The sequence below is a fragment of the Amphiura filiformis genome, chromosome 3 (genome assembly GCF_039555335.1).
Source record: "Amphiura filiformis chromosome 3, Afil_fr2py, whole genome shotgun sequence".
Lineage (NCBI taxonomy): Eukaryota > Metazoa > Echinodermata > Ophiuroidea > Amphilepidida > Amphiuridae > Amphiura > Amphiura filiformis.
The window spans coordinates 82,859,403-82,872,983 of NC_092630.1; the positions used below are offsets into that span (position 1 = coordinate 82,859,403).

At 37.1% G+C, this 13,581-nt stretch overlaps 1 protein-coding gene across 1 annotated transcript in view; it reads right to left on the bottom strand.

Annotated features, from left to right (window-relative positions):
• LOC140147549 (E3 ubiquitin-protein ligase HUWE1-like) overlaps positions 1-13,581 on the bottom strand; it is a 91,434-nt gene that overhangs the window by 33,332 nt on the left and 44,521 nt on the right. The window contains 13 exon segments of the mRNA XM_072169329.1: positions 1,543-1,611; positions 2,868-3,122; positions 3,541-3,654; positions 4,139-4,280; positions 5,609-5,676; positions 6,017-6,076; positions 7,481-7,783; positions 8,862-8,882; positions 8,885-8,914; positions 8,917-9,088; positions 10,178-10,423; positions 10,827-11,131; positions 12,250-12,426. Of these exon segments, the coding sequence (XP_072025430.1) occupies positions 1,543-1,611; positions 2,868-3,122; positions 3,541-3,654; positions 4,139-4,280; positions 5,609-5,676; positions 6,017-6,076; positions 7,481-7,783; positions 8,862-8,882; positions 8,885-8,914; positions 8,917-9,088; positions 10,178-10,423; positions 10,827-11,131; positions 12,250-12,426 (1,962 nt within the window).

Genomic DNA, 13,581 nt, shown 5'->3' on the forward strand with positions numbered 1-13,581 from the left:
ATTCAACTATCACAATGTCTTTCTTTTAAATGACTGTTGGCAGCACTCGGCTCTGGACACAAAGACTTCACAGCCATGTATGGCCAGACTAAATGAATACTACATGTTATTTTTGCACCAACAAGAAACCTTGAGCTACTGTAATATGTTCACAAGGTTCTTCAGTAGTGCACATATTGAACGGCTCTAAAATCATGTTGCTCAGGTTGGAAAAATGCAGGAAGAATCCATACAATGTTGACATAGCTGACAAGGTTTATTTGTTTCTACCACATAAGATTTTATTTCACTATTGGACTATTCCAGTTAAAATCCATAAAGCCCCTATAGAGGTTGTGCATATGACGTAACATACTGTAAAGATGGCTGACTACTCAAATGCATTCAACAAAAGCATGATTACATCTACCGCGACAGTTCGTCTCACACACGTAACAAATGCACTACCATCAAGTAGGTTGATGACAACATTTGCACTGCGCCATGATTACGGGGAAGGATACCGGTTCAAATCCTTTGTTTGAAGCCAAGCGATAAAAGCATGCAGGGCCTCTATATGGAAGACAGAACCTTAATTTCCCTTACCTGAATGGGTGAACCCATTTGAAATCTGCACTCCCTGTGTGGGAGATTAAGGACATGTCTTCCAGAGGGTGTATAGATTTTAACTGGAATAGCCCAATGAATTGTAAATTCTTATCACACCTCTCCAAATCCAAACCAAGAATAATGCAGGGTATTTAGCAACTGGGAGTTAATAGGAATTCTTGTTAAGTTGAATTCTTGAGATAATATTTAATATTATATCACTCATACATAAATCCTAGACAGTTCATTGGTTGATTACCGTTTATCATTTTTACTATCACCCTCTCCGTGTGATAGTCTTTACCATCATGTGCTCTGTCAGTGAGTGCGCCTGCAAAGCCGTAAGCGCTGACTCTTGGACTCGCCGATTTAGTTATGGGGTGGACCCCAAAATGTGAAGTATATCACGGCAAAACATGGTGTTATGTTGATGAAAAATGTATTTCCTACCTTAAATAGTATTTTAGTAATAGAATTTATGCATGAGTGATATAAAACAAATATTAACTGTCTTAAATTAGTGTAATGGTGAAATATAATCACTGGTGAAAGATGGATTGTTCCATTCACTGCCGTTCCGGCTCGTGGAATGGAACAATCCATCTTTCACCTTGTGATTATATTTCGACCATCACACTCATAGACAGTTAATATTTGTATACTAACAGGTTAGGACATCGTAATTAAATCCAGAGTCTCAAAGCTGCCACATGCGTTAGTAAAATCGTCTTTGACAATGACTTTATTTGTCTACTATTCCAACATATGTGCAACAGACATTGGATACTTCTGTGCAAAATGCTTGTCCTAAAGACTGTACTAACAGTACAAATGTACACATAAAAAATAATAATAATAAAAAAAACACATTCCGCATTAGGTTTTGAATTTCTCACAAGCTTTGAGACGCGGATTGAGGTGTCCTGATCATCAATCCAGATGGTGGTTACCTACCTGTTACATCATTGCTGTTAGCTGCATCATCATGAACAGCAACAGGAAGTTGGTAGGTTCTGATGGAAGCTGAATATGAAATGGTTTAAAGTCTTTTATTCAACAAATCCTGTAAGAGCAGCTCAACTAAGTATCAACATAGGATTCACATCATTAACTTCTCCAGCATATCTAGGCATTAACAGCTCAAATCTAGGAGATAATGCTGACAAAACTCCGGCCAGGCACAAGTGACCTGGTGAACGAAGGGGGTCGCCGTAGATAGCTGGTCGGGGAATTTTTGCAGGACAGTCAAGTGTAGCCAACGATCAGGCAGGCTTATTATCCTAATCGGAAACCGATGGTAATGAGGTCTTTTGTCATGGGTCATCTGCCCCGCCAGTACCAGATGAGCCACGGGGAGAGCGGAATTTATTTTTTTGGTCCTGCAAGGAATTGAACCCGAGACCTCTTGCACCAAAGGCAAAGACATTAACCAATGTGCCATGCTGCTCCCCTTAGGTATATTTCCCCATAAAGGTCTGTTGTTTTGTCTCAGGTTTTTGGACACACCATACAAGCAATGTAGTATACTGCTTCCTAAAATCCAGCCTTTACTATAAGCCTTAAAAGGCATCTATTGCACTGTGGTTTATATGTGGTATGATCAAGCAAAATCAGTCGGAAGTCGGAAATATTGATTTTGAGATATAGCCAAACAGAGGAAGTATTAAATTGTGTTTCCTATTGTTTTGGAAAATCTTTAAAGGCTCACATCTTTTGAACTGGTTGGTTGTCCAAATTCAATGAGGGTTTTCTGCAAAATGTAGCTTTGCAAATACTGTTTACAATTCTATAAGAAACTGGAAATTGAGAACTCAGACTGATTTTGCTTGATCACACCACATATGTAGCAATGATGTGGTAATATAAGAGCCTACACATATGCTTTGCAGAGTGTGGGATATAGAATGAGCAATTCCAGTTGAAATCCATACCCCCCTATGGAAGACATGGCCTTAATCTCCCACACAGGGAGTGCATATTTCAAATGGGTTTACAATTTGAGGTAACCCCATTTGAAATTCATACTTGCTGTGTGGAATATTAAGGTCATGTCTCCCATAGGCATGAATGGATTTCATCTGGAAGAGCCCAATAACAAACCCATCTTTTATAGAGACAGATACTCTGAAGTTGACACTTTCTTGAAATCAATTAAATCAAACTCACAGTTTGGATACGAGTTATAGATTAACTCTTTTTGGTTCAATTGCAAATCTTAGTGAACAGAAAGTCTTATGCAAGAAACACAATATATTAGCAGACATGTTTGCAGTTCTTACCAGGAAAGACATCTTCCAATTGAATAAACAAGTCTTCATCCCTATCTGGTACTCTGAAGTAAGATTCCCCTAGGTTGTCATAGTAATCATACTCATCAGCATCCATATCAGAGCCTTCCTCATGCTCCTCTTCTTCCTCCTCATCTTCATCTTCCTCCTCCTCTGCATCATCTTGTTGGTCCTCACTGTCATCATCAGACTCACTCTCTGCTGCAGAGTCATCATCATCATGGACACTCTCTTCATCGCCATCATCTGTAATACAATCAATAACAATGTATCAAAGATCAGTATTTGAAGATGTATGTAAAACATGACTGGCATGTTTGACAAACTTCAAATTACAAAAATAAATAAAAATCCTTCTAAAAGGTTATTCATCATGGTTATTTTTATTAGGCTACAATAATTAGGAAATATTTAATATTTTCTCTTCCAGCAGAAAACTGATGCCACTGTTGCCATATTTTAATTCTTTAAATTCCTTTTCAGTAATATTTTAACTATCTACTCATGGAAATCAACAATTCAAAATGGACTTTTCAACTTTAAGAAGTTAACCTTTGAATATGGGTAACCTTGTTTCAGGACCACAACTGTAAACCACTTCAAAGTGTCAATTTATTGAACAACTTTACAAATCTATTGTATCATCATCATCAGTCGTCCTCACCTCCACCATCTTCATTGCTATGGTGACTGCTCATCTCTGCATCACCTATTCCTTGTTCCATGTCTTCCCCTTCATCAGTCATGGTAATAACCATTTCATCTTGCGATGCATCCCCTGTAGAATCCAAAGAGACAGAGATCAGACACTACATTGACAACCACACACACATCAACACAATGATAAACTGTGTACTGTGATAAATCAGTACACTCATTAAACATGTTTTACCTATTTACTACAAGACCTATCCCAGGCTTTGGGCATAATCAAGGGAATCCCTACATACAAAGCGAACAAAAAATCAACTAAAAAGCAAAAACAAGAAAAACAAGATAACATAGGGAATGGTTACATCTTGAGTTGGAACGTGAATGAGGTGCGAATACATTAGGAGCAGATGAAAGGCCGGCAAGAATTTTGAACACATGGGGCACTGTGAAGGAGTCCCAACGGAGCTAAAGAGAGCGGAGGTTAGTTTGGGAAAGTTTGGTCATGTGATATTATAATAAGCTTAACTATTACCTCTGTTGGACACATAAAAATATTCTTGATTGTTTACTGGTGATTTCAAGCCATGTGTGCTATCCTGTCACATTACCTGTTTGGTCCAAGTAGCCAGGTCCTAATGATCCGAGCCTCTCAGGTCCAGTAGCTATAAGTGTTTCACCAAGAACAGTAGGACCAGGATCACCAGATCTCTCCAGTAGTTCATCCATGATATCGTCCAATTCCGTACGATGCTGTGGGAAACGAAAAGTGAAGGCACATCAAATTTATTTGGCTATATTATCATTTTAGTGCTCTTGTCAATTCAAAGCTCTTGATAATCAGAACCTCTTGTGGGCAATACTGCCTCTGCTTGGCTAAAAAAGGCAATTGAATCCTGTTAAGGGCTGGGGTATGAACGTTTGGACAGTATTTATTTTGGGACATCAGAGCACATCAGACATATCAAATTGCATTCTGAATACGAAGAATGTCATTCTGATATCAAATAATTTTGATTTTTTGAAATTCGCAATTTAATACACATTTTATGGCAAATCATTAAAAATTGATATATTTGAAAAAATTAACAGTACTTGAAGTAAACTTTAGAAATCTGATGATTTATACTTTAAGTGTATGTAGGTGGGATGAAAAGTCGACGATCAATTGAAATTGTTGACCTTTTATATTGAAAATATGGATTTTTTCCCAAAAAGACCTAATTTTTTTTTTTTTTTTTTTTTTTTTTAATCCATATTTTCAATATGAAAGGTCAAAATTTTCAATTGACCTCGGCTTTTCCTCCCTGCTACATACACTTTAAGAATATATCATTAGATTTATATAATTTACTTCGAGGACTGTTATATATCAAAAATTTGAAAAATATCAAATTTGTATAATTTGTCATAAAATTTTTATTATATTGTGATTTTCAAAAAATGAAAATTATTTGATATCAGAAAGACATGCTTCGTATTCAGAATGCAATTCCATAGGTCTGAGGTGCTCTCATGTCCCACAAAAAATACTGTCGAAACGCAATAAACGCTCATTTTAGATCCCTTAACCGTGACCTATTTTGTGATGTTACCTAAAAGCTACAGTGCATGAAATCAAGGTTTCAAAGCAATAAAAAGATGTTTTTCTATGAATATCACATTTCTGGATAACAGAAAGATCCAAGAGAGTTCTGGATATGAGAGGTTGGACTGTTCAACACAAAACACGTTTCAATTTTGTCTAGGGCTATGGGGTTAACCTAATGCTTATGATTGAAATGTATCACGGAAAAAGGGATAAATATTAATCATCATCATGGCTGTACATTTCTTGCCACTAGTTACCAACATGACTACAAAATAAGAGCCTGACATTTGAATTACTAGCACGTATCATAATTATTACAAGTGGGTTTTTGGAAATTCCACCGTTACGCACCACTGGTATGCTGGTGTGTTAAAATACAGCTGTCAATCATACAATATTTTTACACAAGCAGCAATAGCAATCTTAGCTCCTATTAAAATTGTTAAGTAAGATTGACTAGATTTCATATGAATAATTGATATTATCATACCTCCATTGCAGTAGTGTCCTGGCTATTAACTTGACTATCAGCTCCTCGTGATGTCTCATCAGACATATCTAAAAGAAAATAGATAATTGTCACCATATCATATTATATTCAACTTATCCATTTATGTGTGCTCTGAAATGAGCCACTGACTCAGACTGAACATTGCGGCTTCTTTCCAATTAGTTAAGACACTCATGATAGGTTTTCATGGCAAGTGTATTTAAACTGTACGTAATCAATCATTAATCTGGGAATCCCTGGTACTGCCTACAGGTCTACTACTAATATATACATATTATGATAGCTATTTCTGTGTAGGTAAATATTTTTCTTTATTTTGAATATTACTAGGTCACATTCATCATTAAATCCTATTTCAGCTGCTAAGTAAAAATATGTGCAATATACCTGCATTGGCTTGGCTTGTTTCATTGGTTACAGCACTTGTTGAGTTCCCTATGCTTGCTCCTGTGATAGGCACATGAATAAGAAAAAATATATATTAATCCTTGACTTGAGCTGGAAATATGTGACACGATCAAGGGAAATGAGTCCAATGTTAAAAATGTACAATTTCCAAGTTTTTTACATCATTTACCATGATTACTGGTTACTAGCCCTTCAAAAATGATATATTCTGATGTGAACCCCATGAAAAGTGAACTCCTTGTTCCAAAGAAGAAACAAAATAATATGAGGAATATTAGTAACATTAGATTAACTCCCTTTGATCCTGTCATATATACTCTAGTATCTAGCATAACTGACAAATAAACAGCATCACACGGAATGCTCTCCTGTACATCCCTGCTATCAGACCTCAGGCCAGCTTCAGCAAGAAGGTTAATAGCTATATTGGTGCACACCTGTCTGCAGCTTCTACAAGATGACAGTATCATGCTGTTAATGCCTAGATATGCTAAAATAATATACCTTGTGGAGCAAAATAGGGTGAAGCTCATTGGCTGAACAAAATCACTACTCACTAAATGACTAGCTTATTGGCTGAACAAGATCACTAGTTCCTAATAAATTCACCTTCATGCTGATATAGTGTCAAATTTGCCAATTTGAAAAACTGCCTATAGACATGTCTTGCTTTCAATGACTTTAGGATTTAATCCAATTCTCTCAGATACCCCCCCCCCCTCCAACCCCCACCACCACCAAATGTTCTGCAGGCATTTGGACACAGCATACAAGGAATTTGGTATACTGCTTCCTATAAACCAGTCTTTACTATAAGCTTAAATTGGCATCAATTGCTCTATGAGTGTACAAGAAGCAATGGGTTATTCCAGATGAAATCCATTCATCCCATGTGGAAGAGATTACCTTAATCTTCTACACTTAAAGTCTGAATTTCAAATGGGGGTACCTGAATGGGTGACTCCATTTGAAATCTACAACCCCTGTGTGAAAGATAAGGTCATGTGTTTCATATATAGGCGGAGTATGAATATCACCTGGACTAGCCCAATGATGTGGCAAAGGAGTGGTTGTTTCATGCTTTCATTTAAAGGGTTGCAACAGCACAGGCAGTACACGTTCTGAACTTATAATACCACAACTAAACATCCAAACTAAGTAGATTCTAAGTAAATAACAATGACCCAATAAAATAACTTTCATAAAAAGTGCATGCTTGTGTCACTATTTCACAATTCCACAGACGTTTAATGAGACACTTAGCTAAACACATAACGACTGGATCTTTAACAGCTAGCTACATGACTGGGTCTTTCTAGTCAGCTACCCCAGGCAGGGAGATAGGCATGCATGCATATGTCACTAACATGCCATGCTGAGATTTAAGACCCTTTATACTAACCGCCTCTACCCCTAACAGTGGCAGACATTGGCAAGACTGACCATTGCTTCTGGTGATTGTTGTCTTTCCCTTTCCAAGTCCTTTTCCAAATGATGGCATGGGTTGGTTTACTACCCTTGATAATGTCTCTAGAGGTTTCAAGGCAGAATTGATAGTGGTGGCCATGTTTGGCGATGACAAATCCAGGCTGTGTGGGACACGAGCCAGGTCTGTGACAAGTCCTTTACGCAGCATGATGCGTACAATATTGTTCATAGTGGTGGGCTGAGGTTGCTTGTATGTCCCTGAAGGATGCTGGCTACTTCCAGCTGGTGGACATGCCTCAATTATTACACCAATTAACACTGCAAAAGAAACCACAGCAACAACAAATTATTACATCAAGAAATTAATTGTTTTTGTCAACATTTATCATAACAGCCCCATTGCCCACAATCACCATCCATGAACTTGAGTAAGATTATTGCCATGTAGCCCTTGTGTACAATTAATATTGATAATTATTATTTTTCACGAGAGCGATATATTAGGCACCTGGTGGTGCCTAATAATATACGCTCTCGTGAAAAATTGAGTTAGCTTGAAATTCCCCTAGACAAGGAACTCACTGCTAATTTTTCTTTTTATTCATGTGCTCATTGTATCCTGCATGCACGGTGGCCGTGCAATCACCCCCCTTTTCTGAAGTGTATTATGCAATGTGTTTCTTTCCTTTTCTTTTTATTTATTATTATTTAATGATACTATTTTACAAGTGCAATATTAGTTTCTGTAAATGAAATTTTATACCATTTTATGTGTTTTATAGATGTTATTCTTTTAAAAAATATTGTTGAATGTTTGTTTTTATCTTTGTAAATTTATCATGTAATTTGACCTTCGGGTCACCTTTTGATAATAAAATATGAATATGAATGAATATGAATTTGTCTCGTTGTAACCCGTACGAAACTGGGGGAGCTGATCCTGGTTGCGAAGGTTATTTGTGGAATGTCTAGGGTGTGCGCTCTTGAAGCAGCAAAGTCCCTGAAATGCTGTTAAATGGTTTGTGGAATGATGTGGGCCGAGTGGTCAGCGATAACCTGTAAAGTGTGCTGAGGCTTGTGGATCAACGCTCAGGCGTTGTGCCTGTGCGTAGCGCACTATAAATCACTGCGCTTTCTTTTATAAGTGAAAATTGCAATTTTTGAATGTGTACCTTCAACCAGTTTCTGCATCATTTGCCATCACCGACATCTCAAATTAAAGGGAACATTGAACACATTGTGGTCATTTTGATTTTTTTCTAATTTTACCCTCACTTTAGTTGTGGGACCATGTTCAAAAAGTGGACCCGATTTATGAGCAGACTGTATGTCATTATACTTACAGATTTGGGATTGCACTATAGTAATTAATTCACTAGTATGTCATAGTACTTACAAGTAAGTGATTGCACACGGTATGTTTCTCAGCACCTTCAGGTAATGCAAGCGCCTCCCCAAGGCAGCTTTCACCTCTGCTACCAACATGGTTTGGGCTTCTGGGCTATGGTTACTTGCAGCTAAACTTGCTAGAAGAACCTGGGCAAGAGCTGGGCAGTCTTTATCTCCTGCTGACTGACACTGTGGTAATAGCTGATCTAGGATATAGGCAAGTACTGGGCCATCCTTCAGGAAAGAATGAAGATAACAACACCATTGGCTTTTCTTCTCAACAAGAATAACAACTCTCAGTTAAAGGTAGGTGGTGAGATTTTTTTGCATTGTGTTTTGTACCTCACATTGAGGCCTGTACCAAAATAATCCAATTCCCAAGTTTTGAGATAAATTGCACTAGCTGTTTTGATATTAGGAGTAAAAATGTGTTTCACAATGGCCCATAGAATGGTATGTGGGGTATATCACCTTTTCATTCATAGCATCTAAACATAATATAATTTGGGCCTAAAATTTCACTGAGATTATGAGAAAAATATGAGCTTTCTTCTGATGCCAAAATCTCCATTTTGATAGGAATAGGTGGAGGATGAGGCTGTCGATCAGGCCACCCATCTTTAAATGTAACCAAATTACTACTGAATCAAAATTCCATGCACATATTACAATTTCACCGTTGAAAAGTTTCAATGGATCAGATGAGATTTGATCCAGACTCTGCAGTTGTGTTACACCTGCCCAGTATATAAAGACAACTATATAAAGAAAGTACATAAAGAAGATTTTTAATCAAAATTGTCCATTGATGGTGATACTCAAATTTCACTCACAGCACATAATTTGTTCACTACTTGCAAGATTTATTACACAATAAGAAAACTGGTCATTTAGTACTTTGCGGTCCATCATAAGTTTGTCTAATTTGTTCAAACTGTATACTGAAATATAATACTAGGGTTGTAAATGTAAACATGTTTGAAATGAATACAAATTGAAGACCTCACAACTGAAAGTGGTTTAAGTCTCATAAGAAAAATGATTGAGTGTCAGTTTCTGCTACAAGGGGCTATCCTCACCCTACGTGTAAATTTCATATTGAAACAATGTCGTGAAGCATTGAAACTGCATGGACAAAAAAATTTAATTATTCTTCCCATACTTTTTGGTACAGGGTAAATATGCAAAATTCCTGAAATCAGGATATTTGATAACTGGCATCTCTGTACAAATCTGAGTACCACATAATCATCATAAGCTTTGTATAATTGGTATGTATGGTGTTAGGGAGTCACTTGAATGAGCTTAAAGCAGTTATCTCACCTCTCTGATGAACTGTGTTTGTCCTGCCATGTATTGATACTGAGCCACAACTAGGGCATAGCCTGTATAAGAACGTATTAACTCTGCCACTAGCCTCAAAATAGCTGACTTGGGAACCAATGGTTTGGTCTTGGAGGAATCATCTTTGCTCTGCTTACTGGATCCCTTCTTGGTATTTCCTGATGTGCCAGATGATTTCTTTGCATCAGGTGGAACCATAGTAGAAGGACTTGTTGATTCATTTGCCTGGTGAATTAAGATAATTGGCAGGTAAGAAAAGTTTTTATAAATAGTAATGTTAATAGTTCTGACAATATTTCTGGTTCCCGTCTTAATAGCAGTTTCTTCCATACAGATGCAACTATTAACTTATTTCACCAAGATGTGTCATTGTGCTATTCCATTTGAAATCCACACTTCCTGTGTGGAAGAAAAGTCTTCCACAGAGGGAGTATATTTTGCAAATGGAATTGGCTAGGGTCAATTTGAAACCCATACACCCACTCTATATGGCTTTACCTATATCTTCCATAGCTGGAGTGAGTATTTCAAAATAAAAGCAGTTAAAACCCATACTCCCTCTATGGAAAACTTGACCTAAATCTTCCACATGGGGATTGCAGATGGAATAGCCCATTGCTAATCTTACCTCATCTTCAGCTGCTGTGGCAGCATCAGCACCGCTATCAAGACGTTGGGTAGTAGGTCTCACAGCAGAACCTTGCTGCCCTTCACCTCCACTTGGAGCATATGCTCTCAACAACTCATCACCTATCTCTCTCAATCCCATCCCAATCTCATCAGATGCTGGCGCTACACCCATTGATGTATCCTCAGGTGGCGCTTCTGCTTCAGCTTGAGCTTGAGCTTGTGGTGTATCATCTGGTGCAGGCGTGTCAGATGAGTCCATTGCTGTGCTGGTGTCCTCTTTTGGCAGCTCATCTGCGGCTGTGACTGGTTGTAAAACAAAACATCCAATACGTAGTTGTTAATATGATAATCTGGCAGACTTGAAACTCTGTATTTTAATGAATGAATATAACCTGAATAACTTTATCCAATATTTCGCCACAAATGTTGGAGAATGGACATTTCCAGATCAAATCCATACACCCCTATGGAAAATATGACCACACAAGGAGTGAGAATTTCAAATGGGGTTACCCTATCGGGCGACTCCTTTCGAAATCTTCAGTGTGGGAGATTACGGTAATGTCTTCCATAGGGGTTGTATAGATTTGAATTGGAATAGTCCAAAAACCTCCCAACAATTTGCTGTCATAGTATGACGACAAAATCGATCCTTGTCAAGTCAACTGGTACTTGCTAACTGTTCTGATCAAAATGATCACACTACAAACTTGTTTGGGTGCTAACAGGTGTGCAAACCAAGCGTGAACCAGTAAGGCATACTGTATTCACTATGATGCTGAATAGAACTTCTAGTACTACAAAACAAAAACCACATAATTTTATTATTGCAGATGATCATAGCATTTGAATGAATTGATTGCAGTTACTTCAGCATGTACAACTAAGACAGCACGTACCAGACATGGTTGGTCAGGATACGCATGTATGTCCAGTTTTGTTTGTTATTGCATCGCCTTTTATCCTGACAGTCCTTGGAAATGACGACTGCAAGGGGAACAACAATGCTTGAGCAGTCGACTTTCAAATTTGATACGGCTAAATAAAATGGAGAAATCCAGACAAAATTCCATTTCCAAGAAAAAATGATTTCTCATACATTGTCAATAATATAATTTCCAAAAAACTATCAATTTTCATATCTAACCTACTCTACACTGATTTGTCAACAAAAAAAAGCACTGGACAACAATCCAGTTACCATGATAGAATTTGCATTATTCGGTGTGGTAGTAACTGGATAATTGTCCAAAATTCTGCTTTCTGTACCCGCCTGGTAGAAAAAGCAGAATCTTGGACAACTATCCAGTTACCACAATAGAATTTGCTTTATTCCGTGTGTTAGTAACTGCATAATTGTCCAAGATTCTACTTTCTGCATACCACAGATTCACCATGTACATGTTCATTGCAATTCTTACCTGTGATTGATTCTGCTGGTTTGGGTTCATTTATAGGAACAGCTAAAGCATTAAGTAAATCACACAAAACCTGCTTCATTACACCTTCTATTGCAGGTGGAGAGAAGAACTTGAGTGGTGATGCTTTCAGTAGTTGTAGAGCATTGGGACCCGTATACCTAGTATCATCATCTTCACCTAAACAAAATGGAAATGGTGGCTTAGTTAATTACAACATTAAGGGCTGGGGTATGAGCTTTGGACAGTATTTATTTTGGGACATTAGAGCATCAGACATATCGAATTGCATTCTGAATACGAAGAATGTCCTTCTGATATCAAATAATTTTGATTTTTGAAATTGCAATTTGATACACATTTTATGGCAAATCATTAAAATTGATATTTTTGATATTTAACAGTACTTGAAGTAAACTTTATAAATCTGATGATTTATACTTAAAGTGTATGTAGGTGGGATGAAAAGCTGACAATCAATTGAAAATTTTGACCTTTTCGTATTGAAGATATGGATTTTTTTTCCCAAAACACCAAAAAAAAATTAGGTCTTTTGGGAAAAAATCCATATCTTCAATATGAAAGGTCAAAATTTTCAATTGACCGTCGGCTTTTCCTCCTGCTACATACACTTTAAGAATATATCATTAGATTTATATAATTTACTTCGAGGACTGTTATATATCCAAAATTTGAAAAATATCAAATTTTTATAATTTGTCATAAAATTTGTATTATATTGTGATTTTCAAAAAACGAAAATTATTTGATATCAGAAAGACATGCTTCAGATTCAGAATGCAATTCGATAGGTCTGAGGTGCTCTCATGTCCCACAAAAAATACTGTCGAAACGCAATAAACGCTCATTTTGGATCCCTTAACTTCAAACAAACAAAAAGAAACATTTATATGTACACCCCCAGTTACATACACCCCAACACTTATTTTCTCTCTGCAAATAGTGAACAGAAACATATGACCTTCCCATAGTGCATTTTCCTTCTTTAAATAAATCAACCCTGGCATTAATGTGATCCTATGTGACGTCCAAAGCTGTCATTTATTTCAATTTTTACAGGGGTGAGGGGTAACTTGTTTTCTGCCTGGTGCCTGCACTGGTCTGTACTAAGAAACCTAACTGGAATGGATATGTATAACATACATATATGCACACATCCCTATATGTAAGCAAATGCAGTCTCCAATACACACGTTTCAGTTTTATTTGACTTATTGTGGACTGAGGTTGTCACTATTCAAAACAGAAATGACACCTCCATCTGCAGTCATGGTTTATAATGAGTTTGTATGTTATCTAATAACATGAACAGTG